Source organism: Fringilla coelebs (assembly GCF_963513975.1).
Source record: "Fringilla coelebs genome assembly, chromosome: 24".
NCBI lineage: Eukaryota > Metazoa > Chordata > Aves > Passeriformes > Fringillidae > Fringilla > Fringilla coelebs.
Genome location: NC_140050.1, coordinates 6,334,244 through 6,359,817, shown reverse-complemented (window position 1 = coordinate 6,359,817; position 25,574 = coordinate 6,334,244). Strand labels below are relative to the sequence as shown.

The 25,574-nt window shown below is 49.7% G+C and overlaps 1 protein-coding gene across 3 annotated transcripts; it reads left to right on the top strand.

Moving 5' to 3' along the window:
- Positions 1 to 562: 562 nt before the first annotated feature.
- Positions 563 to 24,930, top strand: SLC25A42 (solute carrier family 25 member 42). 3 transcript variants are annotated; one of them, XM_084221043.1, is made up of 9 exons: positions 563 to 629; positions 9,533 to 9,649; positions 12,172 to 12,283; positions 14,133 to 14,158; positions 15,462 to 15,628; positions 18,576 to 18,692; positions 19,675 to 19,826; positions 21,681 to 22,002; positions 23,978 to 24,224. In XM_084221043.1, exons 2-9 carry the CDS (start codon positions 9,572 to 9,574, stop codon positions 24,078 to 24,080), a joined length of 1,077 nt encoding a protein of 358 aa, XP_084077169.1. In that variant the 5' UTR covers positions 563 to 629; positions 9,533 to 9,571; the 3' UTR covers positions 24,081 to 24,224. The 3 variants fall into 3 exon arrangements, with proteins under 3 accessions (XP_084077169.1, XP_084077171.1, XP_084077170.1); XM_084221045.1 differs by lacking the exon at positions 23,978 to 24,224 and having other exon boundaries at positions 21,681 to 22,124; XM_084221044.1 differs by lacking the exons at positions 563 to 629; positions 9,533 to 9,649; positions 12,172 to 12,283 and having other exon boundaries at positions 13,858 to 14,158; positions 21,848 to 22,002; positions 23,978 to 24,930.
- The last annotated feature ends 644 nt before the right edge of the window (positions 24,931 to 25,574 follow it).

Sequence of the window (25,574 nt, the reverse complement as noted above, 5' to 3'; positions counted from 1 at the left end):
TTTCCTTCCCTTAACCCAGAGCTGAGCTCCCACCGCCGCTGCCCGGGCTTTGAGCCCTGAGGGGCCGCGGGGACCGGGCAGAGCCCCGGCCGGCCGGACACCGGAGCCCCGGGAGGGGATCCCCGGCGGGATCTCCGCGCTCCGCACCGCTGCTGCCGGGTGGAACCGGGCGGGACTGGCGCTCCTCGAGCCGGGCACTCGCCGGGGTCCCCGGGCGGGCTCTTTGGGCTCCCGGGGGTGCCGTTCGGGGTTCCCGGTCGGGCTCTTTAGGCTCCCGGGGGTGCCGTTCGGTGTCCCGGGCGGTCCCAGCGGTGCCGTTCGGTGTCCCCGCGGTGCCGTTCGGGGTCCCGGGCGCTCCCCCGGGCCCGGCCGCGCTCCCCGCCCCCGCACCGAGCGCTCCCCGCCCGCCCCGTGCCGCTACCGCCGCCCCGCCTCTTGCCGCGCCCCTCCATCACCCCATTGGTAATCTCATCTGTCAATCCTTACAAGCAGCCAATCCCCGCGCACGGGGCTCTGCCCCCGCCGCGCCGATTGGCCGCGCCCCGAGGTGGGCCCCGCCTCCCGCGGCGCAGCGGGGGCGGCCTGGCGGCGGCGGCGGACGCGGCCGGGGCGGACGCGCAGCGGAGCCGGTGAGTGCGGGACGGGCTCGGGGCGGCCCCGCGGCCCCGGCGCCGCCGCCCGGCCGCCGAGCCCCGGCCGGCCGCGCGCCTCGCGGCGGGGCGAGGCTGCGGGTGACATTGCCGCGGCCTCCCGGGGTCACCCCGTGCCCGCCGGGCCCGCGGGGCTCTGGCGCGGCCGCCTCGGTGCGCTCGGCAGCGCGGGGCGGCGGCGGCGGCGCCCGGGGCCGGGCTCGGCTGCGGGGGAGCGGCGCCGGCCTTGGCTGCGTTCGCTCCGGGCTGCGGCACCGCGCAGGAGGCCCGGGCGGCGGGAGGGCTCCGGGACCGCTCCGGGACCGCTCCGGGAGGGCTCCGGGAGGGTTCTGTGAGCGGCTGAGCGAGGGCTGCGCTCCCCCTGCTCCTTTTCCCCCTGCTCCTTTCCCCACCTGTTCTCTGTCCCCCTCCTGTTTTCCCTTGCATGTTTTCCCTGCCTTTCCAGCTTTCCCTGTTCCCGCACTTTCCCGGCCCCAACCCGCCCAGCTCCCGCCTTGCCATCCCCTCTCCGTGCCCTGCCACCTTCCCAGCCTGTCCCACCGTCCCTTTCCCCGCCCTGTCACCTTCCCAGTGTCCCCCTTCCTTCCCAGCCTATCCCACTGTCCCTTTTCCTTCCCAGCCTGTCCCACTGTCCCTGTCTGTGCCCTGCCACCTTCCCAGTGTGTCCCAGTGTCCCTTTCCCTGCCCTGTCACCTTCCCAGTGTCCCCCTTCCTTCCCAGCCTGTCCCAGTGTCCCTTTGCCTGCCCTGCCACTTTCCCAGCCTGTCCCAGTGTCCCTTTTTGTGCCCTCTCACCTTCCCAGCCTGTTCCAGTGTCCCCTTTCCTTCCCAGCCTGTCCCAGTGTCCCCTTTCCTTCCCAGTGTGTCCCAGTGTCCCTTTCCCTGCCCTGCCACCTCCCCAGCCTGTCCCACTGCCCCTTTTTGTGCCCTGTCTCCTTCCCAGTGCCCCTTTCCCTGCCCTGCCACTTTCCCAGTGTGTCCCAGTGCTCCTTTCCCTGCCCTGCCACCCCCGGTGTCCCCGTCTGTGCCCTGCCACCTTCCCAGCCTGTCCCAGTGTCCCTGTCTGTGCCCTGCCAGCCCCACTGTCCCTTTTTGTGCCCTGCCACCTCCCCAGTGTGTCCCACTGTCCCTTTCCCTGCCCTGTCTGTCCCTCTGTCCCTGTCCCCGCCCCGCCACCCCCGGTGCCCGGCTCTGTCGCCCCCTCCCGGTGCCCTTTTTTTCCCGTCCCTTTCTGAACTTTCCCCCACTTTTTCTGTGTCTTTATGGATCCTCCCCCTTTTTTGTGTCTTTTTCCCCATTTTTTTTGTGTCCTTATGGATTTTTACCCCCCTTTTTTTTTTTGTGCATATTTATGGATTTTCCCCTCATTTTTTTCTGTGTCTTTCTGGACTTTTTTCCCCTTTTCTGTGGCTGTTGTTGATATTTTTCCCTCCTGCTGCTGATCTGGAGTCTGGGTGGGTTTGATGCTTCAGGTGCATTTTATTTTATTTTATTTTATTTTATTTTATTTTATTTTATTTTATTTTATTTTATTTTATTTTATTTTATTTTATTTTATTTTTTTATTTTAATTTTTTATTTTATTTTAATTTTAAAATTTTAATTATTTTATTTTATTTTATTTTTATTTAATTTATTTTATTTTTATTTTTATTTTACTCTTTTATTTATTTTAATTTAATTTAATCTTATTTTTTATTTATTTTAATTTTTAAATTTTTATTTTATTTTATCTTTATTTCCCCAAATTGGCACCTGAGGAAGGAGGGGCTGGGGTTGGATTATTTTGCCTTTATTTTCCCTTTATTTTCCCTTTATTTTCCCTTTATTTTATTTTTTCCTTATTTTCCCTTTATTTTTTCCTTATTTTCCCTTTATTTTCTCATTATTTTATCTTTATTTATTTAATTTTTTAAAATTTTATTTGGAAGGAGTGCTTGGATTCCAGCAGGAATCCTCTGACAGGGGAAATTTGGTCACCCCAATAATTTCATTTTGGATTTAATTAATTTATTTTTATTTAATTAATTCCATTAAATTTGATTTTCTTTGGTTGCTGCCCTGCCCCAGGTGGGACAAATTTGGCTCCAGGAAGTGGCACAAAGTCAGGGCTGGGCTGGGTTTGGTGCAGGTCAGACAGGAAATAAAAAAAATAAAAATAAACCACCCTATTTTATGGATTTATTCTGATTTTTCCCTTTTTTCACTTCAAAAAGTGAATTAAAAATTTACTTTTTTTTTTGGTGAATGAATTTTATTTGTTTATTGTGAATAACAGCAATTGTGCTGCTTGATTGTCCAGAAAATAATCGAAATTAAATTTAAATTTCCCCAGAAAATAATAAAATTTCATTTTTCCCTCAGAAAATAATCAAATTTAATTTTTTTTCCAGAAAATAATCACATTTAAATTTAATTTTTTCCCACCCCTCTCTGCTGGCATTTCTCCCTTTGGGGACCTCCTGCCTGCCTTTGGATAATTTTCTATTTTATTTTAATTTGTTTTATTTTTATTTGTTTATTTCTGTGCACCACAAAAATCTGATTATTTTCTGTAAAAAAAAAAAAAAAATTGAAATTCACCCATGAAAAAATCCTGATTTAATCCCATTTTCCCCAGTTTCTTTAGGATATTTCTTTAAAGGAAAAAAAAAAGCAAATTTTGGAGCTCAGGGAGGGGTTGGGGTGGAGTTTTTTTTTTAATTTTTCTTGGAAAAAGAAGAATTGGTGGTGCTGGAGGAGCTCCCTGAGATAAAAATTCTGCTGATAAGGGCAGAGCTCTGCTGGCTCCAAAATCTCTTGGAAAAATGAGAAAAATGGGAAAAATAAAATAATCAGAATAATGGGGATAATCAGAATAATGGGAATAATTAATCTGAATAATGGGAATAATCTGAATAATCAGAATAATTTGAATAATGGGAATAATCTGAATAATGGGGAAAAGAATAATGGGAATAATCAGAATAATGGGAATAATCAGGATAATGGAAATAATTTTAATTATCTGAATAATGGGAGTAATCTAATAATGGGAATAATCAGAATAATGGGAATAATTCATCTGAATAATGGGAATAATCAGAATAGTCTGAATAATTGCCCTGTTCCCTCTGCTCCTTCCCAGCTCCCTTGGGAAAATGGGAATAATCAGAAAAATGGGAATAATTTGAATAATGGGAATAATCAGAAAAATGGGAATAGTCAGAATAATCAGAATAATGGGAATAAATTGAATAATCAGATTATTCCCATTATTCCCATTATTCAGATTAATTATTCCCATTATTCTGGATATTCCCATTATTCTGGTTATTCTGGTTATTCTGGTTATTCCCATTATTCCCATTATTCAGATTATTCCCATTATTCTCATTAATTATTCCCATTATTCAGATTATTCCCATTATCCTGATTATTCTCATTATTCCCATTATTCATATTAATTATTCCCATTATTCTGATTATTCTCACTATTCTCATAATTCCCATTATGTAGATTAATTATTCCCATTATTCCCATTATTCCCATTATTTTCATTATTCTTATTATTCCCATTATTCAGATTAATTATTCCCATTATTCAGATTATTCCCACTATTCTGATTATTCCCATTATTCCCATTATTCAGATTAATTATTCTCATTATTCCCATTATTCCCATTATTCTTATTATTCCCATTATTCAGATTAATTATTCCCATTACTCAGATTATTTCCACTATTTTTTTAATTCCCATTATTCTGATTATTCCCATTATCCTGATTATTCTCATTATTCCCATTATCCAGATTAATTATTCCCATTATTCCCATTATCCAGATTAATTATTCCCATTATTCAGATTATTCCCACTATTTTGTTTATTCCCACTATTCTGCTTATTCCCAGGCACTGCAAACTGACCCCAAAACTTTCAATTCAGACTAAATTTTAAGATAATTTTGGGGTTTTTTTGTGAATTCTTGGTCAGAGTAACCCCTGACAGAGCCCAGGGTGGAATCCACCCTTGGGGCCAGCAGGAGGGAACAAAAACAAGAATAAATAAATGAAATAAATCTATTTTTGCCACGTGGAACAGAGCACACCAACAGGTGTTTGCAGGCTGGGGCACTAAAAATAGCAAAAAAAATAAAATAGCAAAGGAGATAAAACCAGCAGAGGTGGCTGGGCAGGAAAAATGGGAATATTGGGGAGTAAAGGATGCAGAAATAAACCCCAAAAATAATTCCAACATTTCAGTTTGGGATCATTTCCAGTTGTTATTGTGGAATAACAATTTCTCAATTGTTAGTTTTGAAAATTAAATTGCATTTTGCATTCCTGAGCCCTTTAGCACCGTTTCTATTTTTGGAAGAGGAGGAGGAGGGAGGGTTATTTTTATTTTTGGCAGGGATAAATCTGATATTGTGACCTACATTGATTGCAGGGGTAAATCTGCACCTGGGATTTCCTTCAAAAAGAAAAAAAAATTTGAATTTTTACAACAAAATTGAAAAGTGTAAAACTCCTCTGGGAGATGAGGAGGGGAGGAAGGGACTGCAGGTCATTGGAAAGAATTGGAATTAATTGGAAATAATTGGAATTAATTGGAAATAATTGGAATTAATTGGAAATAATTTGAAATAATTTGAAATAATTTGAAATAATTGGCAATAATTTGAAATAATTGGCAATAATTTGAAATAATTGGCAATAATTTGAAATAATTTGAAATAATTTGAAATAATTTGAAATAATTTGAAATAATGAATAATAATTCTGGGTGGTCTCTGGTGGGGTTTTGGTGAGGTGAGGGAATTTTCCAGGTGTTCTGCCCCTCTAAAATCTGAATTTATCCCTCCCTGAGCTCCCAGGACACCCTCAGGGATTGGGAATTTGGGAATTTGGGGATTCCTGAATTTCCCAGAGTTTTGGGGAGCGAGGGGAAGCTTGGGGGGGACAAGAAAAGAGAGGCAGGAAAGGGGGAATGGGGAATTGGGGAGGAATTCTGGCTGGGAGAGGGAATTTGGGGAGGGAATTTTGGGATGAGGGAATTCCCAGAGGAGCCATGACCACCCCCAGCCCTGGAAGCACCCAGGGGTTGGAACAACTTGAGGTGGTGGGATGATCCTAAAAGTCCTCATCATTAATTCTGGGATAATTAATTGGGAGGAATTTTAGGAATTTTGGTGGTGAGGGAATTTTGGTGGGGATGGAATTCCCAGAGGAGCCGTGGCCGCCCCATCCCAAGGCTGGGTTGGAGCAGCTTGAGATTCTGGGATGAGATGATTCTAAAAGTCCTCATCATTAATTCTGGGATAATTAATTGGGAAGGAACTTTGGCTGTGTGAAGGAATTTTGGCTGTGTGAAGGAATTTTGGCTGTGTGAAGGAATTTGGTGAGGGAATTTTGGGATGAGGGAATTCCCAGAGGAGCCATGGCCACCCCAGCCCTGGAAGCACCCAGGGGTTGGAATAACTCAAGATTGTGGGATGAGATGATCCTAAAAGTCCTCATAATTAATTCTGGGATAATTAATTGGGAGGAATTTTAGGAATTTTGGTGGTGAGGGAATTTTGGAGAGGGAATTCCCAGAGGAGCCGTGGCCGCCCCATCCCAAGGCTGGGTTGGAGCAGCTTGAGATTGTGGGATGAGATGATTCTAAAAGTCCTCATCATTAATTCTGGGATAATTAATTGATGAGGAATTTTGGCTGTGTGAAGGAATTTTGGCTGTGTGAAGGAATTTGGGGAGGGAATTTTGGGATGAGGGAATTCCCAGAGGAGCCGTGGCCGCCCCAGCCCTGGAAGCGCCCAGGGGTTGGAACAACTTGAGGTGGTGGGATGAGATGATCCTAAAAGTCCTCATAATTAATTCTGGGATAATTAATTGGGGAGGAATTTTGGCTGTGTGAAGGAATTTTGGCTGTGGGAAGGAATTTTGTGAGGGAATTTTGGAGAGGGAATTCCCAGATGAGCCATGGCCACCCCCAGCCCTGGAAACACCCAGGGAACAACTTGAGGTGGTGGGATGAGATGATCCTAAAAGTCCTCATAATTAATTCTGGGATAATTAATTGGGGAGGAATTTTGGCTGTGTGAAGGAATTTTGGCTGTGTGAAGGAATTTTGGCTGTGTGAAGGGATTTGGTGAGGGAATTTTGGTGGGGATGGAATTCCCGAGGCCGGGTCGGAGCAGCTGGAGGGGTGGAAGGTGTGGGGTGGGATGAGATGATCCTAAAAGTCCTCATCATTAATTCTGGGATAATTAATTGGGCAGGAATTTTGGCTGTGTGAAGGAATTTTGGCTGTGGGAAGGGATTTGGAGAGGGAATTTTGGTGGGGATGGAATTCCCAGAGGAGCCGTGGCTGCCCCAGCCCTGGAAGCACCGAGGGGTTGGAACAACTTGAGGTGGTGGGATGAGATGATTCTAAAAGTCCTCATAATTAATTCTGGGATAATTAATTGGGGAGGAATTTTGGCTGTGTGAAGGAATTTTGTGATGAGGGAATTTTGGTAGGGATGGAATTCCCAGAGGAGCCGTGGCCGCCCCATCCCAAGGCCGGGTCGGAGCAGCTGGAGGTGGTGGAAGGTGTGGGGTGGGATGAGATGATCCTAAAAGTCCTCATAATTAATTCTGGGATAATTAATTGGGAAGGAATTTTGGCTGTGTGAAGGAACTTTGGCTGTGTGAAGGAATTTTGGCTGTGGGAAGGAATTTGGGGAGGGAATTTTGGTGTGGATGGAATTCCCAGAGGAGCCGTGGCCGCCCCAGCCCTGGAAGCGCCCAGGGCTGAGTTGGAACAACTTGAGATTGTGGGATGAGATGATCCTAAAAGTCCTCATAATTAATTCTGGCATAATTAATTGGGGAGGAATTTTGGCTGTGTGAAGGAGTTTTGGCTGTGTGAGGGAATTTGGTGAGGGAATTTTGGGCCTCCTCAAGGTTTGCAGCCATCCCAGGCTGACCAAGCTGCAGCAGAAAAGGCAGAAATACCAGAAAATCAGAGCTAAAAAAGCAAATTATTCCATTTTTACAGAATCCCTCCTTCACCCACACTCTGCAGCCAAGGTCAGACCTTTCCTCCTGGCTTTGGGAACATCTCAGAGCAGGAAAAAACCTCTGCAAACCCCCCTGGGAGGAAAGGGAATCCTGCAGATCATTCCAGAACAGCCTCTGTGGCACGTGTGAGGCACTGGATCCCTCTCTGCCCAAAAATAACCCCCCTGCTCCTGGGGAACTCATCCCTGGCACTGTTTATTGCCCTTTTTCCAGAGGGTTTTAAATTTCCACCTTCCTTCCCCTGTGTCTCCTTGTTCAGGAATCCCAAGGAGCCAGAAATGCTCACAGGACAGGGCAGGATCTGCTCCTTTTCCCTGGAAATTATGGATATTTTGAATTTCCACCTGTCCTAAGGAGCCAAAAATGCTCACTGGGACAGGGCAGGATCTGCAGGATCTGCTTCTTCTCCCTGGAAATTAGGGATATTTTAAATTTCCACCAGTCCCAAGGAGCTGAAAATGCTCACAGGGACTGGGCAGGATCTGCTTCTTTTCTCTGGAAATTATGGATATTTTAAATTTCTACCAGTCCCAAGGACAGGGCAGGATCTGCTCCTGATCTTTGGAAATTATGGATATTTTAAATTTCCACCTTCCCCAGTTTCTCCTTGTTCAGGAATCCCAAGGAGCCAGAAATGCTCATTGGGACAGGGCAGGATCTGCTTCTTTTCTCTAGAAATTATGGATATTTTAAATTTCCACCAGTCCCAAGGAGCTGAAAATGCTCACTGGGACAGGGCAGGATCTGCTCCTTATCTTTGGAAATTATGGATATTTTAAATTTCCACCAGTCCCAAGGAGCCAGAAATGCTGCTCCTTTTCCCTGGAAATTATGGATATTTTAAATTTCCACCAGTCCCAAGGAGCCAGAAATGCTGCTCCTTTTCCCTGGAAATTATGGATATTTTAAATTTCCACCAGTCAAAAGGAGCCAGAAATGCTCACAGGGACTGGGCAGGATCTGCTCCTTTTCTCTAGAAATTATGGATATTTTAAATTTCCACCAGTCCCAAGGAGCTGAAAATGCTCACTGGGACAGGGCAGGATCTGCTCCTTATCTTTGGAAATTATGGATATTTTAAATTTCCACCTTCCTTCCCCTGTGTCTCCTTGTTCAGGAATCCCAAGGAGTCAGAAATGCTCACAGGACAGGGCAGGATCTGCTCCTTTTCCCTGGAAATTAGGGATATTTTAAATTTCCACCTTCCCTCATTCAGCAGTCCCAAGGATCCAAAAATGCTGACAGGGACAGGGCAGGATCTGCAGGATCTGCTCCTTTTCCCTGGAAATTATGGATATTTTGAATTTCCACCAGTCAAAAGGAGCCAGAAATGCTCACAGGGACTGGGCAGGATCTGCTCCTTTTCCCTGGAAATTATGGATATTTTAAATTTCCACTTTCCCCAGTTTCTCCTTGTTCAGGAATCCCAAGGAACCAGAAATGCTCACAGGACAGGGCAGGATTTGTTTTTTTCTCTGGAAATTATGGATATTTTAAATTTCCACCTTCCCTCATTCAGCAGTCCCAAGGATCCAAAAATGCTCACTGGGAGAGGGCAGGATCTGCAGGATCTGCTCCTTTTCCCTGGAAATTAGGGATATTTTGGTGGTTTATTGCAGCTGAATTCTTTGTGGGGTGAGAAGGGTTAATATGAACAGCACAGTTTTTATCTGCCACCCCCTAAAAATCCATTTCCACCTTAAAGGAAGGAAAAGGATCCTGAAAATTCCCTTTTTCCTGGGGATTGGGAGAGGAATTTCCTGCTGGGGGTGGGTCCCAAAAATGGGATATTTCCCATTTTTGACATTTTTCCTTTGGTTTTTGGGTTGCTTTTAGGAGCTGGAGCTCTGCTGGCCCCGTGGCACCGTGACTGGTATGGGTAATGGTGTGAGAGAAGCTCCAGTGGAATTCCAGAGGGATGTGGAGCCCGTCCCAGCCCGGATCCCTGCCGAGGTGAGAGCAGGGCTGGGCTCCAGGGGAGGGGATCACCCCCTCTCAGGTGAGATCCCACCTGCAGCCCTGGGAAAAGCTGGGAAAATTGGGATTGTGCAGCCTGGAAAAGCTTCAGGGTCACCTCATGGTGACATTGCAGTGCCTGAAGGAGCCACAAGAAACTTTGGATAAAGGAAACTTTGGATAAAGGAAACTTTGGATAAAGGAAACTTTGGATAAAGGATGGAATTGCAGGAATGGCTCCCCACTGCCAGTGACAGGATCATTCCCAGTGGCACAGGCCATTCCCAGTGACACAGGCCATTCCCAGTGGCACCCAGGCCGTTCCCAGTGACACCCAGTCCCGTTCCCAGTGGCACCCAGCCCATTCCCAGTGACAGGATCATTCCCAGTGGCACAGTCCCATTCCCAGTGACACCCAGTCCCATTCCCAGTGGCACAGTCCCATTCCCAGTGGCACAGGCCCATTCCCAGTGGCACCCAGGCCATTCCCAGTGACAGGATCATTCCCAGTGGCATACAGGACAGTTCCCAGTGGCATACAGGACAGTTCCCAGTGACACCCAGTCCCGTTCCCAGTGACACCCAGGCCCATTCCCAGTTACAGGATCATTCCCAGTGGCACACAGGATCATTCCCAGTGACACCCAGGCCCATTCCCAGTTACAGGTCCGTTCCCAGTGGCACCCAGCCCATTCCCAGTGGCACAGTCCCATTCCCAGTGACACAGTCCCATTCCCAGTGGCACCCAGGCCGTTCCCAGTGACACAGGCCATTCCCAGTGGCACCCAGTCCCATTCCCAGTGGCACCCAGGCCATTCCCAGTGGCACAGCCCCATTCCCAGTGGCACAGCCCCATTCCCAGTGGCACAGCCCCATTCCCAGTGACACAGTCCCATTCCCAGTGCCACAGTCCCATTCCCAGTGACACCCAGTCCCATTCCCAGTGACACCCAGTCCCATTCCCAGTGACACAGTCCCATTCCCAGTGACACAGTCCCATTCCCAGTGACACCCAGTCCCATTCCCAGTGACACAGGCCATTCCCAGTGACACAGTCCCATTCCCAGTTACACCCAGTCCCATTCCCAGTGACACCCAGGCCTGTTCCCAGTTACAGGCCTGTTCCCAGTGGCACCCAGGCCATTCCCAGTGACACAGTCCCATTCCCAGTGGCACAGTCCCATTCCCAGTGCCACACAGGCCATTCCCAGTGGCAGGATCATTCCCAGTGACACAGCCCCATTACCAGTGGCACCCAGTCCCATTCCCAGTGCCGTCTAGAGCTGCCCCAGCACACTCCCTGCTCTCCCAGGCCCATTCCCAGTGGCACAGGTCCATTCCCAGTGGCACAGTCCCATTCCCAGTGGCACAGGTCCATTCCCAGTGACACAGTCTCATTCCCAGTGACACACAGTCCCATTCCCAGTGACACCTAGTCCCGTTCCCAGTGACACAGTCTCATTCCCAGTGACACCCAGCCCATTCCCAGTTACAGTCCCATTCCCAGTGGCACCCAGCCCCATTCCCAGTTACAGTCCCATTCCCAGTGGCACCCAGTCCCTTCCCAGTTACAGTCCTATTCCCAGTGACACAGTCCCATTCCCAGTGGCACCCAGTCCCATTCCCAGTGACACAGGCCATTCCCAGTGGCACAGCCCCATTCCCAGTGACACTCAGGCCGTTCCCAGTGACACACAGGCCATTCCCAGTGACAGGATCATTCCCAGTGACACCCAGTCCCATTCCCAGTGCCACCCAGTCCCTTCCCTGCTGCCCCAGCTCCCTCCCTGCTCCCGCAGCCCCGCAGCAGGCCCGGTGCCTCCCAGCCTCGCCGCTTTCCCCCAGCCCTGGGGCTGAAGGTCGCCCTTGCTGGGCCGCCCTGGCAGCCAGGCACGCCTGGGGAGGGGGAATTGAGCTGACCCAGGGCTTTTGGGGCATAAACATTAACTCTGGGATTGGGAAACACAAGGAAAATGGGAACTCCTCTCCTCCACTGAGTGTCAAAAGTTCACACGTCAAGCCTGGGCTTGTTCTCGCTCCACAATCTCCACTGGGTTGGATTTTGTGGCTTTTTTTTTGTTGTTGTTGTTGCTCTCTGTGGGAGAAAAACGCTGATTTTATAAATAGGAGCTGTGGCAGGAATTCCAGCAGCAAAATCCCTCTCATTCCACCCATCAGAGGGGGAAAAGTGCCTGGATTTATCCTCAGGAGCTTGGGAATGGTGTGGGAATAAGGACTGGGTGCTTCTCTTCCAGAAACTTCTCTAAAAATCCTGGGGAGGGAGAAGAAAGAGAAAACAACAGGGAGAAAACAACACATGCAGGAGGAATGCTTGGAATTTTCTGCCTCCCAGTCCAACCAGCATTTCCCTGTGCTGGAAACTCAGTGAAACATTTCGACCCAAATCCTGGCCCTGGGGGGAATGCTGCACAAAAGGTGAAATATTATTCCTTGTGGCATTGATTTATTTATATTTTTTTCCTTTCTCTCTCTCTCTCTATCCAATGTTTTTCTCCCAGGATAACCAGGAGAAGAAGAAAGTGCTGAACTCCCTGATGTCTGGGGCTCTGGCTGGGGCTGTGGCTAAAACTGCAGTGGCTCCTCTAGACAGGACAAAAATCATGTTCCAAGGTGAGTCCTCTGAGCTTTTATCCCAAATTATTTTTAACTTTGAGCCCTTTGTGCTCATCCAGCTCCTTCCCCTGGACACCTGGAGGCTCTGGGAAGGGAGAATTTTGCTGTGAGGGGTTCCCTGCTGAAAGCTGGATGCCCAAATTGTGTCAGCTCTTCCCCAAAATGAGAGGCACACTGCTGGCTGTGCCTGAATTGTCACAGAAAATGACATTCCTCTGAGTAGAACAGAGAATTTCCCTGGGTTGAGCAGGATTTGGGGATTTGGGGAGTGCAATTCCTCCAATTATCCCAAAGGGAACAGCACAGGCCTTTAATTCAGGGGGAAAGCCAAGAATTTTAAGCCTGGTGACGTCCCAGATTAACTGAGTTGGGCTCAGCCTAATCCCTGGCTGACATTTAATTCAGAATTGATTTCTACTCACATGATTTCATTCTGGGCAGAGCAGGGAGCTCTGGGATCGCTGGGATGGGCAGCAGGGGGGCTGGGATTGCCCCTGGCACCTGGAATTTTGGGGTTTTTTTTTGGAAAAATCTTTGGATCATCCAAGTGATGCCTTGAGTTAGTAATGGGGATGATGGAAAGTGTCCATGGCAGAGGGGTGGATGAGCTTTCCCATCCCAAACTCCCACAACTCAACAATTTTATTATTTCTAATAATTTTTTAAAAGAACAAAACCCCCTCAATAACCATCACTGTTCATCAAGGTTGTTTTTATTCCTTAAAATAAGGAATGGGATTAAAATCTTCCAATTTCTTAAGATCTTAGGTGGGTTTTTTTTAGGTTCTTGTTGCCCTGAGGGGTTTTATCCCCTGTCTGTGAGGTTTTTAGTCCTTAAAATAAGGAATGGGATTAAAATCTTCCCATTTTTTAGGATCTTGTGGGGTTTTTTTAGGTTCTTGTTGCCCTGAGGGATTTTATTCCCTGTCTGTGAGGAAGGGGAAAATCTTTGGATCATCCAAGTGATGCCTTGAGTTAGGAATGGGGTTTGGGATGATGGAAAGTGTCCATGGCAGAGGGGTGGATGAGCTTTCCCACCCCAAACTCAATAAATTTCCCACAACTCAACAATTTTATTATTTCTAATAATTTTTTAAAAGAACAAAACCCCCTCAATGACCATCACTGTTCATCTAGATTGTTTTTATTCCTTAAAATTAAAATAAAAACTCCAAATAGAAGCATTGAATTGCCCAGAGGAGCAGCAGTGGAGAGGGGGGAGATGGATTTGCATGGAATTGTTGGATGCACTCGAGAGGCTCAGATGAGCCAGGCAGCAGCAGCAGCCCCTTAATTGGAGCCACCTTTCATTAAATCCTTCCAGGGTTTTCCCTTCCTTTGGCAGAGCTGCCAAACAAATCCTGCCTCCCAAACCCCTGTCACTTTGGATGGATGCAAGGGAAAAAAAATAAAATAAAAATCAAAATCAAGGAGTTCATTTGAGTTTGGCTGGGATGGAGCTGCTCTTGCGTGGAGCTTCGCTCTGCCCTGGCTGGATTCTGGAATTAGGCTGGGATCTGGGCATGGAAATGCTCTGAAAAAGAAGTGAGCAGAGCAGTTTTGATGGTTTTCCTTTCATTAATTGTTGTTATTTATTCATTTATTCTGCACAAACTGAATTTTCCTAACAGGCAGCAGGGGGGAAAAAATGGATTTTTGTGCTGAATGATGGGAGCACTCACAAGACAAAGAATCTCTGTTTCCTCTTGCTTTCATTCTTTTCCTTCTATTTTTATCCCTTTAGCCAAAACTCCTGTTTATTTATCTCTTATTTAGGCATTCATGGATCAATATTTATTTTTATGCCTTGCAAGCCCTAATCTTTTTGTTTTGTTTTTATTTTTAGTGTCTTCAAAGAGATTTTCTGCCAAGGTGAGGTGATGTCTGTCTGCTGTTGATCTGCTCCCCACGGGTGGTTTATTCCCTCCCCCTGCCCCCCGGCCTGCTCCCCACGGGTGATTTTTCCCCTCATCCTGCTCCCCACGGGTGTTTTATCCACTCTTACCCCCTGGCCTGCTCCCCACGGGTGTTTTATCCACTCTTATTCCCTCAGCCTGCTCCCCACGGGTGTTTTATCCACTCTTACCCCCTGGCCTGCTCCCCACGGGTGTTTTATCCACTCTTATTCCCTCAGCCTGCTCCCCACGGGTGGTTTATCCACTCTTACCCCCTTGGCCTGCTCCCCACGCGTGGTTTATCCCCCCATCCTGCTCCCCACGCGTGGTTTATTCCTTCAGCCTGCTCCCCACGCGTGGTTTATCCACTCTTATCCCCTCAGCCTGCTCTCCACGGGTGGTTTATCCACTCTTAGCCCTTGGCCTGCTCCCCACGTGTGGTTTATTCCCTCATCCTGCTCCCCACGGGTGGTTTATTCTCTCAGCCTGCTCTCCACAGGTGGTTTATCCACTCTTATCCCCTCAGCCTGCTCCCCACGAGTGGTTTATCCACTCTTATCCCCTCAGCCTGCTCTCCACGGGTGGTTTATCCTCTCCCCATGGGTGATTTATCCACTCTTACCCCCCTGGCCTGCTCCCCATGGGTGGTTTATCCGCTCTTAGCCCCTCAGCCTGCTCCCCACAGGTGATCTATCCACTCTTATTCCCTCAGCCTGCTCCCCACGGGTGATTTATCCACTCTTATCCCCTCAGTCTACTCCCCACAGGTGATTTATCCACTCTTATCCTCTCATCCTGCTCCCCACAGGTGTTTTATCTACTCTTACCCCCCTGGCCTGCTCCCCACGGGTGTTTTATCCACTCTTACCCCCCTGGCCTGCTCCCCACTGGTGTTTTATCTGCTCTTACCCCCTCAGCCTGCTCCCCACGGGTGATTTATCCCCTCATCCTGCTCCCCACGGGTGCTTTACCCACTCTTACCCCCCTGGCCTGCTCCCCACGGGTGGTTTATTCCCTCATCCTGCTCCCCACGGGTGTTGTATCCACTCTTACCCCCCTGGCCTGCTCCCCACGGGTGTTTTATCCCCTTGGCCTGCTCCCCACAGGTGTTTTTTCCACTCTTACCCCCTTGGCCTGCTCCCCACGGGTGTTTTATCCCCTTGGCCTGCTCCCCACGGGTGTTGTATCCACTCTTACCCCCCTGGCCTGCTCCCCACGGGTGGTTTATTCCCTCCCCCTGCCCCCCGGCCTGCTCCCCACGGGTGATTTTTCCCCCTCAGGAAGCGTACAGGCTGATCTATCACACCTACCTCAACGAGGGCTTCTGGAGCCTCTGGAGAGGGAACTCGGCCACCATGGTGCGGGTGATCCCCTACGCCGCCATCCAGTTCTGCGCCCACGAGGAGTACAAGCAGATCCTGGGCAACTACTACGGATTCCAGGGAAAGTAAGAGGCGGCGGGGCTCGGGATCCTGCTGGGGTCCTGAGGGGGGAGCTCTGAGGGGAAGCTGTGAGGGGGAAGCTCTAAGATGGAAGCTGTGAGGGGGAAGTTCTGAGGTGGAAGCTGTGAGGGGGAAGCTCCGAGGTGGAAGCTCCAAGATGGAGGTTCCAAGAGGGAAGCTGTGAGGGGGAAGCTCTGAGGAGAAGCTGTGAGGGGGAAGCTCCAAGATGGAAGCTGTGAGGTGGAAGCTGTGAGGGGGAAGCTCCAAGATGGAAGCTCCGAGGTGGAAGCTGTGAGGGGGAAGCTCCAAGATGGAAGCTCCGAGGTGGAAGTTCTGAGGTGGAAACTGTGAGGGGGAAGCTCCGAGGTGGAAGCTCCAAGAAGGAGGTTCCAAGGGGGAAGCTGCGAGGGGGAAGCTCCAAGATGGAAGCTGTGAGGGAGAAGCGCCAAGGAGGTTCCAGGGGGGAAACTGTGAGGGGAAAGCTCTGAGGAGAAGCTGTGAGGGAAAGCTCTGAGGGGGAAGCTCCAAGATGGAAGCTCTGAGGTGGAAGTTCTGAGGTGGAAGTTCTGAGGTGGAAGCTGTGAGGGGGAAGCTCCGAGGTGGAAGCTCCACAAAGGAGGTTCCAAGGGGGAAACTCTGAGGGGGAAGCTCTGAGGAGAAGCTGTGAGGGGGAAGCTCTGAGGTGGAAGCTCCAAGATGGAGGTTCCAAGGGGGAAGCTGTGAGGGGAAAGCTCTGAGGAAAAGCTGTGAAGGGGAAGCTTCAAGATGGAAGATCTGAGATGGAGGTTCCAAGGGGAAAGCTCTGAGGAGAAGCTGTGAGGGGAAAGCTCCAAGATGGAAGCTCCACGAAGGAGGTTCCAAGAGGGAAGCTGTGAGGGGAAAGCTCTGAGGAGAAGCTGTGAGGGGGAAGCTCCAAGATGGAGGGTCCAAGGGGGAAGCTGTGAGGGGAAAGCTCTGAGGAAAAGCTGTGAAGGGGAAGCTTCAAGATGGAAGCTCTGAGATGGAGGTTCCAAGGGGAAAGCTCTGAGGAGAAGCTGTGAGGGGAAGCTGTGAGGGGGAAGCTCCAAGATGGAAGCTCTGAGATGGAAGTTCTGAGGTGGAAGCTGTGAGGGGGAAGCTCCGAGGTGGAAGCTCCACAAAGGAGGTTCCAAGGGGGAAGCTCCAAGATGGAGGTTCCAAGAGGGAAGCTGTGAGGGGAAAGCTCTGAGGGGGAAGCTTCAAGATGGAAGCTCCGAGGTGGAAGCTCTGAGGGGAAAGCTCCAAGATGGAGGTTCCAAGGGGGAAGCTGTGAGGGGAAAGCTCTGAGGGGAAGCTGTGAGGAGAAAGCTCCAAGATGGAAGCTCTGAGGTGGAAGCTCCAAGATGGAGGCTCCAAGGGGGAAGCTGTGAGGGGAAAGCTCTGAGGAAAAGCTGTGAAGGGGGAAGCTTCAAGATGGAAGCTCTGAGATGGAGGTTCCAAGGGGAAAGCTCTGAGGAGAAGCTGTGAGGAGGAAGCTCCAAGATGGAAGCTGTGAGGGGGAAGCTTCAAGATGGAAGCTGTGAGGTGGAAGCTCTGAGGAGGTTCCAAGGGGGAAGCTGTGAGAAGAAGCTCCAAGATGGAAGCTCTGAGGTGGAAGTTCTGAGGTGGAAGCTGTGAGGGGGAAGCTCTGAGGTCGAGGTTCCAAGGGGGAAGCTGTGAGAGGAAGCTGTGAGAAGAAGCTCCAAGGTGGAAGTTCCGAGGGGGTAAGCTCTGAGGTGGAGCTTCCAAGGTGGAAGCTGTGAAGGGAAAGCTCTGGGGAGGAAGCTTTGAGATGGAAGCTGTGAGGGGAAAACTGTGAGGGGAAATTCCAAGATGGAAACTCCAAGGGGGAAGATGTGAGGGGAAATTCCAAGGGGGAAGCTGTGAGGGGAAATTTCGAGGGGGAAGCTCTGAGGAGGAAGATGTGAGGGGAAATTCCAAGATGGAAGCTTTGAGGTGAAGGTTGTGAGGGGAAGTTCTGAGAGGAAACTCTAAAGAGGAAGCTCTGAAGTGAACCTGTGAGAGGAAGCTCTGAGGGGAAGCTGTGAGGCAGAACCTTGGAGGGAGAAGCTCCGAGGGGAAGAAACTGTGAGGAGGAGGCTTCAAGATGGAAGGAAACTGTGAGGGGGAGGCTCCAAGGGGAGGCTTCAAGATGGAAGCTCCGAGAGCGAAGCTGTGAGGGGGATATGTCCGGGTCCCCTGTTGTCTGTCCCTGCCCAGACACACATAGGATGGTTTGTTCAGATCGGGCTCCAAAGGACAAGGCTGGACTCTCAGGTTTTTGGTCTTCAAGGTTGTTTATTATTTCTTATCTACAAAGTTTTCTCTCTGCCCAGCAAGGCAGCCAAAGGCACTCTGACCGCCCACGGGGCAGTCGTGTCTTTTTATAACAAAAACTACGTAAATCATATTTACCTTTTGTCCCCAATACTTATCACCCTTGTTGGCAAGTGAACCTTCACCAAGAACCTGCATCACACAGAAAATGGATGACAAGAAGAAGGAAGAAGAACCACGAGACAGGCCCAAATTCCTCCATCTTGTCTGCATAACCCCCCTGCACCAAAACCTTAAAACCTGTGTTTCACCTTGTAATTATACTGTAATACAGGGTAAAAATATGTAATTACCCTGTAATTATATCATTTAAACCCCAGTGATTCTCATATCCTCACACACAGGTGGCACATCCCTAGAGGGATCAAATTCAAGCCACCAGGTACTTTTGACAACATTCCAGGACCTCTGAGCCCTCCAGGGGTTCTCTGGGTAGCTCTGGCCATCCGGAATTCCCACAGGGATGCTCCCAGGTGGAACCTCTGAGGCAGAGGAAGCTGTGAGGGGATGCTCTGGCTGATTTTCCCTGTGGGATGGTTGGGAATGCCCAGCAGCCGTTCCCAACAGCCAGGTGGGATCTGCAGGTGACCTTTGGTCTCTCCTCTCACCCCACTCCAGGGCACTGACGCCTTTCCCTCGCTTCATTGCCGGCTCCCTGGCTGGCACCACGGCTGCCATGCTCACCTACCCGCTGGACATGGTCCGTGCCCGCATGGCTGTCACACCCAAGGAGATGTAAGTGCCTCATTTTGGGGTTTTTTGTAAGGTTACCTGGTTTTATTGCCCTTTTTGGGTCATTTCTTCCTTTGGTGGGACAAAGCCCCAGGGTCTGAGGTGTGGATGTGGGAGGAGATGGAGGCTGGGAGAGCAGTTCAGGAGGCCAGCCGGATCCAGGCAGACCCAAGAGAGCTGAAACCCCCTCTGAGCTGCCTGATGAGCTCAGAGCTGAATTAATCACCAATTAATCCATCAGGGAGCCCTGCTGGGAGCACCCCAGCCTCTGACCAGCTCAGGGTATTCACAGGGGTCCCAGGATGAGGGAAGAGAGGAGAATCTTGACTCCATGTTTCAGCAGGATGATTGATTATTTCATGATATATATTATATTAAAAGAAAATGATATATTAAAACTATACTAAAAGAATAGAAGAAAGGATTTCATTAGAAAGAAAGGAAGGGGAAGGGGAAGGGGAAGGGGAAGGGGAAGGGGAAGGGGAAGGGAAGGGAAGGGAAGGGGAAGGGAAGGGAAGGGAAGGGAAGGGAAGGGAAGGGAAGGGAAGGGAAGGGAAGGGAAGGGAAGGGAAGGGAAGGGAAGGGAAGGGAAGGGAAGGGAAGGGAAGGAAAGGAAAGGAAAGGAAAGGAAAGGAAAGGAAAGGAAAGGAAAGGAAAGGAAAGGAAAGGAAAGGAAAGGAAAGGAAAGGAAAGGAAAGGAAAGGAAAGGAAAGGAAAGGAAAGGAAAGGAAAGGAAAGGAAAGGGAAAAGAAAAAGAAAAGGAATGATAATAAAATCTTGTGGCTGCTCAGCCTTGACGCAGGTGGCTGTCACTGGTCATCAAGTAAAAACAATTCACATGCTGGGTAAGCAATCCTCCAAATCAAAGCAGCAAAACACGAAGAAGCTGAAGCTCCCCAGCTTCTCAGGAGAAAAGATCCTAACGAAAGGATTTTCCACAAAATATGTCTGTGACAGGTCTGCTCTCCCCGTGTCCCCACGGCAGGTACAGCAGCATTGTCCACGTCTTCATCCGGATATCCCGCGAGGAGGGGCTGAAAACGCTCTACAGGGGCTTCACCCCCACCATCCTGGGCGTCATCCCCTACGCCGGCCTCAGCTTCTTCACCTACGAGACGCTCAAGAAGGTGCACGCAGGTAAAGCCAGGAGGGTTTGGGGTGCTGGGGGGCTGGGAGCGAGGAGAGATGGGACTGGAGGTGGAGGGAAAAAGGGGAATTTCCAGGGGGACACAAGCAAGAAGGACTTGGGAGCAAAACGTGGGGAGTTGTACCTGTGACTGTCAGTAAATCACACGGGGTTTGGCTTTGTGGGACCTTTTCTAGGGATTTGGGGAGCCTTTCTAATGGTTTTTCTTGGGAGCTCAACCTGGGAGCAAAATCTTGGGAACAAAACCTTGGGAGAGCAACCTTGGGGGCAAAACCTCAGGAGCAAAACCTTGGGAACAAAACCTTGGGAACAAAACCTTGGGAACAAAACCTTGGGAGAGCAACCTGGGGAGCAAAACCTTGGGAGCAAAATTTTGGGTACAAAACCTCAGGAGCAAAACTTGGGGAACAAAACCTTGGGAGGAAAACTTGGGGAACAAAACCTTGGGAATGAAACCTGAGGAACAAAACTTTGGGAGCTCAACCTGGGGAGCAAAACTTTGGGAGCAAAAATTGGGCAACAAAACCTTGGGAGCTCAGTCTGGGGAACAAAACTTTGGGAGCTCAGTCTGGGGAACAAAACCTGGGGAGCAAAACTTCAGGAGCTCAACCAGGGGAACAAAATTTTGGGAGCAAAACTTGGGCAACAAAACTTTGGGAGCTCAACTTGGGGAGCAAAACCTTTGGAGCAAAACTTTGGGAGCTCAACAAGGGCAACAAAACTTTGGGAGCTCAACCAGGGCAACAAAATTTTGGGAGCTCAACCTGAGGAACAAAATTTTGGGAGCTCAATCAAGGGAACAAAACTTTGGGAGCAAAACTTGGGCAACAAAAACTTTGGGAGCTCAGTCTGGGGGACAAAACTTGAGGAGCAAAACTTTGGGAGCAAAACCTGGGGAACAAAACTTTGGGAGCTCTACCTGGGGAAGAAAACCTGGGGAAGAAAACCTTGGGAGCTCAGTCTGGGGAGCAAAACCTGGGGAGCAAAACCTGGGGAACAAAACTTTGGGAGCAAAACTTAGGCAACCAAAACCTTGGGAGCTCAGTCTGGGGAGCAAAACCTGGGCAACAAAACCTTGGGAGCTCAACCTGGGGAACAAAACTTTGGGAGCAGAACTTGGGCAACAGAAACTTTGGGAGCTCCACCTGGGGAACAAAACCTTGGGAGCTCAGTCTGGGGAACAAAACCTGAGGAGCAAAACTTTGGGAGCTCAACCTGGGGAGCAAAACTTTGGGAGCAAAACTTGGGGAACAAAACCTTGGGAGCTCAACCTGGGGAACAAAAGTTTGGGAGCTCAACCTAGGGAACAAAACTTTGGGAGGTCAACCTGGGGAACCAAACCTTGGGAGCAAAACTTGGGCAATAAAACCTGGGGAATAAAACTTTGGGAGCTCAACCTGGGGAACAAAACCTCGGGAGACCATCTTGCGGGAAAAGAAAACATAGATAATGAAACCTCAGGAGCACAACCTGGGGAAGGAGCCCCCCTAAATGGTGAGTGACTTCCCAGGCCCCCCTGTGTGTCCCCCCAGAGCACAGCGGGAAGGCGCAGCCCTCGCCCCCGGAGCGGCTGCTGTTCGGGGCGAGGGAATGGAACCTGGGGAACAAAACTTTGGGAGCAAAACTTGGGGAACAAAACTTTGAGAGCAAAACTTGGGGAGCAAAACCTTAGGAGCTCAACCTGGGGAACAAAACTTTGGGAGCTCAGTCTGGGGAACAAAACTTTGGGAGAGCACCTTGCGAGAAAACAAAACCTGGGTAACAACACCTCAGGAACACAACCTGGTGAAGGAGCCCCCCTAAATGGTGAGTGACTTCCCAGGCCCCCCTGTGTGTCCCCCCAGAGCACAGCGGGAAGGCGCAGCCCTCGCCCCCGGAGCGGCTGCTGTTCGGGGCGTGCGCCGGCCTCATCGGGCAGTCGGCCTCGTACCCGCTGGACGTGGTGCGGCGCCGCATGCAGACGGCCGGCGTGCTGGGCCACACCTACAGCTCCATCCTGCTCACCATGCAGGACATCGTGCGCGAGGAGGGACTCGTCAGGGGGCTCTACAAAGGGCTCAGCATGAACTGGGTGAAGGGCCCCATCGCCGTGGGCATCAGCTTCACCACCTTCGACCTGACGCAGATCCTGCTCCGCAAGCTGCAGCACGGCCCCGGCCTCGAGAGGTAGTGGCTTCACCCAGAAAGAGCAGTTCCTTCTTCCCTGGTCTCCCACAGCTGGGAACTCGCCCGTTTGTTGGGTTTTTTTTTTTTCCTGTCGAGCCCAGATTGGTGGTTTTTTTTTTTTCTTCCCCTTTTTAATTTGGAAGCCTAACCGTTCCCTAAGTGAAAAATTCCCGATCCTGCAGAGCTGAGTCCTCCAAAGCAGCTGCCTCACCCTTCTGATGGACTCTGCCCCCAGGAGTGGAGCCTCCCCACCCCACCTGTGCTGCTCCTGGCTCCTCACCTGGCTCTCCGTGGGCAGATGGAGGCGGTGGATGATGGAAGAGGGGGCTCAGAGCTGTTGGGAAGGAACCCCTGGATCTGGGAAGGGGCAGTTTCGTAGCTCCCTACATTCTGCCAAGTGCAATATCCCGGTGTAGTCCGTAGGGAATTCCAGATTCCCCTGGGCTGTGAAAGCAGGGCCAGGACGCTGCACTCGTTCCGAAAGCTGAATGTTCCCTCTGGCTGGGAATGCCGCCCTTTCCCTATGGATTTCCTCACGGATTTCCTCGCTTTTGGCTTGAGCTGCATCAGTGTCCCTCATTTGTGGTGTCCCTCTGAGATTACCAAAGACTGGAGGCAGCACAGGAGGGGAGTTCCGAGCCCTTTCATAAAGGAAATTTCCCTCTGTGCGCTGTCGGTGTCGCCGAGCAAGGGCTGTGCCTGGATTCCCAAACCGCTCCAGCCGCGTTTCCCTTCCCTGCCCTGGACAGGCAGCGTTTTCCAGGGTGTCTTCCACCCTCCAAACCCCCCCAAAATGTTTGTTTCCTTCAGTGTTATCGCTGCTCTATGCACCCTGGGAGAACAAATCCTGCTGTCCCCGAGCTGGGCTGTCCCCAAGCTGGGCCCGGCTCAGGGCGTCCTGGTTGTCCCTTTTGGTACCTGCTGTGTAGGTCCTGTCACCTCTGTCCACTGACTCATCTCTTCTAGCCCTAAAATCCCCCTTGGAATTGAATCCAGTGCCAATGGCTTCCAGCTGGGATTCCAGAATCTCTCAGTGTTCCTCTCTTTCCAATCAGTTTTCAGGGAAATAGAAATTTTATTTTTATTTTTTTTTGGTGGGTGATCCATCCCTCTGTTAAATCCAGAGGTCAGAGCAGACTTCAGGCTCCTCTGATGGTAGATTACACAAACCAAGGTGGAAAAATCCCTTTCCAGAGAGTCCATAATGTAAGAAAAAAAATAAGATTTACCTTCAAACCTGTCCTTTCCTGGTTGTTCTGCAATTCAGCTGTTGTAGCTGGGTGGGAATGGAAGGAATTGCACAAGGGGGCAGGAGCAGCCTTCTCCTTTCCTATTTTGTCTTTGCACTTCTTGGGAGCACGGAGCTGCTCCTGATGCCAAATATTTCCTTAGGAATCAGGGGATGTGGCAGTGGCACTGGAGTGTGGCACACACAGAGCTGGCCTGGAGCTGGACCTGGGGTTTAACCCCAGCACATTCCCTGATTTCCCTGGGAATTCGACATCCCTGTGGTTTTGGGAGGTGGTGGCCACAAATTCTGTCTCATTTATTTTTATTTTTTTGGAGGGGGGCCGTGGAAAAACTCCCAGCTCTGCTTTCCCCTGCTCATCCCCCCCATTTCTTTTCTCCAATGGAGAAGCCAATTACCCTGCTCTAGTCCTGATCCAGAGGGAGAAATTCCCAGCAGTGTTTCTATCCTGTCCCTCCTTGTCCCTTCCCAGTTGGGAAAAGCAAGAATTCCAGGAGCCTGGGGGGTGCTGACGAGTTTTTCTTTAATTAGCAGCTGCACCTGATTTAAATTCGGAATTTCAGCCAATTTCCCCACGAGTTTTTCAGGCTGGGTGTTTGGCCAGGGGCAGATCCTTGATGGTTTTGGTGCTTTTGTCTCTCAGAGCCTGTTTTGCTTTGGGTTGGTTTAAAAAGCTTTTTTTTTTCTTTTTTTTTTCCCTTTTTTTTCCCTTTTTTCTGAATGTAGAAAAGGGGAAACAGAGTGTTCCCTTCCCTTCTCTTCTTCCCTGCATGGATTCACACACGTTCCAGATTTTTTTCTGAGGTGTGCTGGCCAGGAAGAGCTCTGAGAAAGGAAACAACTCAAAACAGGAATTTTTCCCTTTATTTTTTTTCCCTCTTTTCCTGCAATTCCTTAATTTTCCATTTTATTCCTCTCAAATTTAATTTCCCACTCCCCTTTCTCACGGATCCTTATGGCATCACCACCAAATTTGTGCTTTTTGTTTTTCTTTCCCTCTCCCTCCTCCTGCTTCTTCCTGCACCTTGAGCCCCGCACTGGCACTTCGAGAAAACCAGGTCCAAAAAAATGCGCCCAGAACGTCAAAATTGCGACTTTTTAGAGCTTTTTTAGAGCTTTCCCAGCAGCCCAAGCACGTTTTCCCCTCACAGCCTGGGTGCCCCAGGAATTTCAGGCACCCTGGGATGGTTTGGGGGAACTTTCCTGAGCTCCTTGGCTGGTTTGGCATCTTCACTTTAGACCTTCTGGGGCTGATTTCCCCCTTTTTCCCTTTTTGTCACCCCTTTTTCCCCCCTACTTCTTTTTTCTTTTCTCTTTCCTGCCTTTTCCTTCCCCCCTTTTCCTTCCCCCCTTTTCCTTCCCCCCTTTTCCTCTCCCCTTTTCCTCTCCCCTTTTCCTTTCCCCTTTTCCTTTCCCTCTTTTCATTTCCCTCTTTTCATTTTCCCCTTTTCATTTTCCCCTTTTCATTTTCCCCTTTTCCTTCTCCCCCCTTTTCTTTCCCCCTTTTTCTTTTCCCTCTTTTCCTTCTCCCCTTTTCCTTCTCCCCTTTTCCTTCTCCCCTTTTCCTTCTCCCCTTTTCCTTTCCCCCTTTTCCTTTCCCCCTTTTCCTTTCCCCCTTTTCCTTCTCCCCTTTTCCTTCTCCCCTTTTCCTTCTCCCCTTTTCCTTCTCCCCTTTTCCTTCTCCCCCCTTTTCCTTTCCCCCTTTTCCTTTCCCCCTTTTCCTTTCCCCCTTTTCCTTTCCCCCTTTTCCTTTCCCCCTTTTCCTTCTCCCCTTTTCCTTCTCCCCTTTTCCTTTCCCCCTTTTCCTTTCCCCCTTTTCCTTCTCCCCTTTTCCTTTCCCCCTTTTCCTCCCCCCTTTTCTTTTCCCCTTTTCCTCCACGTTTTCCTCCCCCCTTTTCTTTTCCCCCTTTTCCTTTCCCCTTTTCCTTTCCCCTTTTCCTTTCCCCTTTTCCTTTCCCCTTTTCCTTTCCCCTTTTCCTTTCCCCTTTTCCTTTCCCCTTTTCCTTTCCCCTTTTCCTTTCCCCTTTTCCTTTCCCCTTTTCCTTTCCCCTTTTCCTTTCCCCTTTTCCTTTCCCCCTTTTCCTTCTCCCCTTTTCCTTTCCCCCCTCAGTCTCCCCCTCAATTTCCCCCCTTTTTCTCCCACTTTTCCCTTTTTCCTTCCCCTTTTTCCTCCCCCATTTTCCCTCTCCCCTTCCTCACCCTTTTCCCCCTTTCCCCCCTTTTTTCTCCACATTTCCCCCCAAAATCACCACGAGCTGCAGGGTGTCCCAGCACCCCTCACTGCCTGTGTGGTCTATGCATCTATTAATTAATTAATGAATTA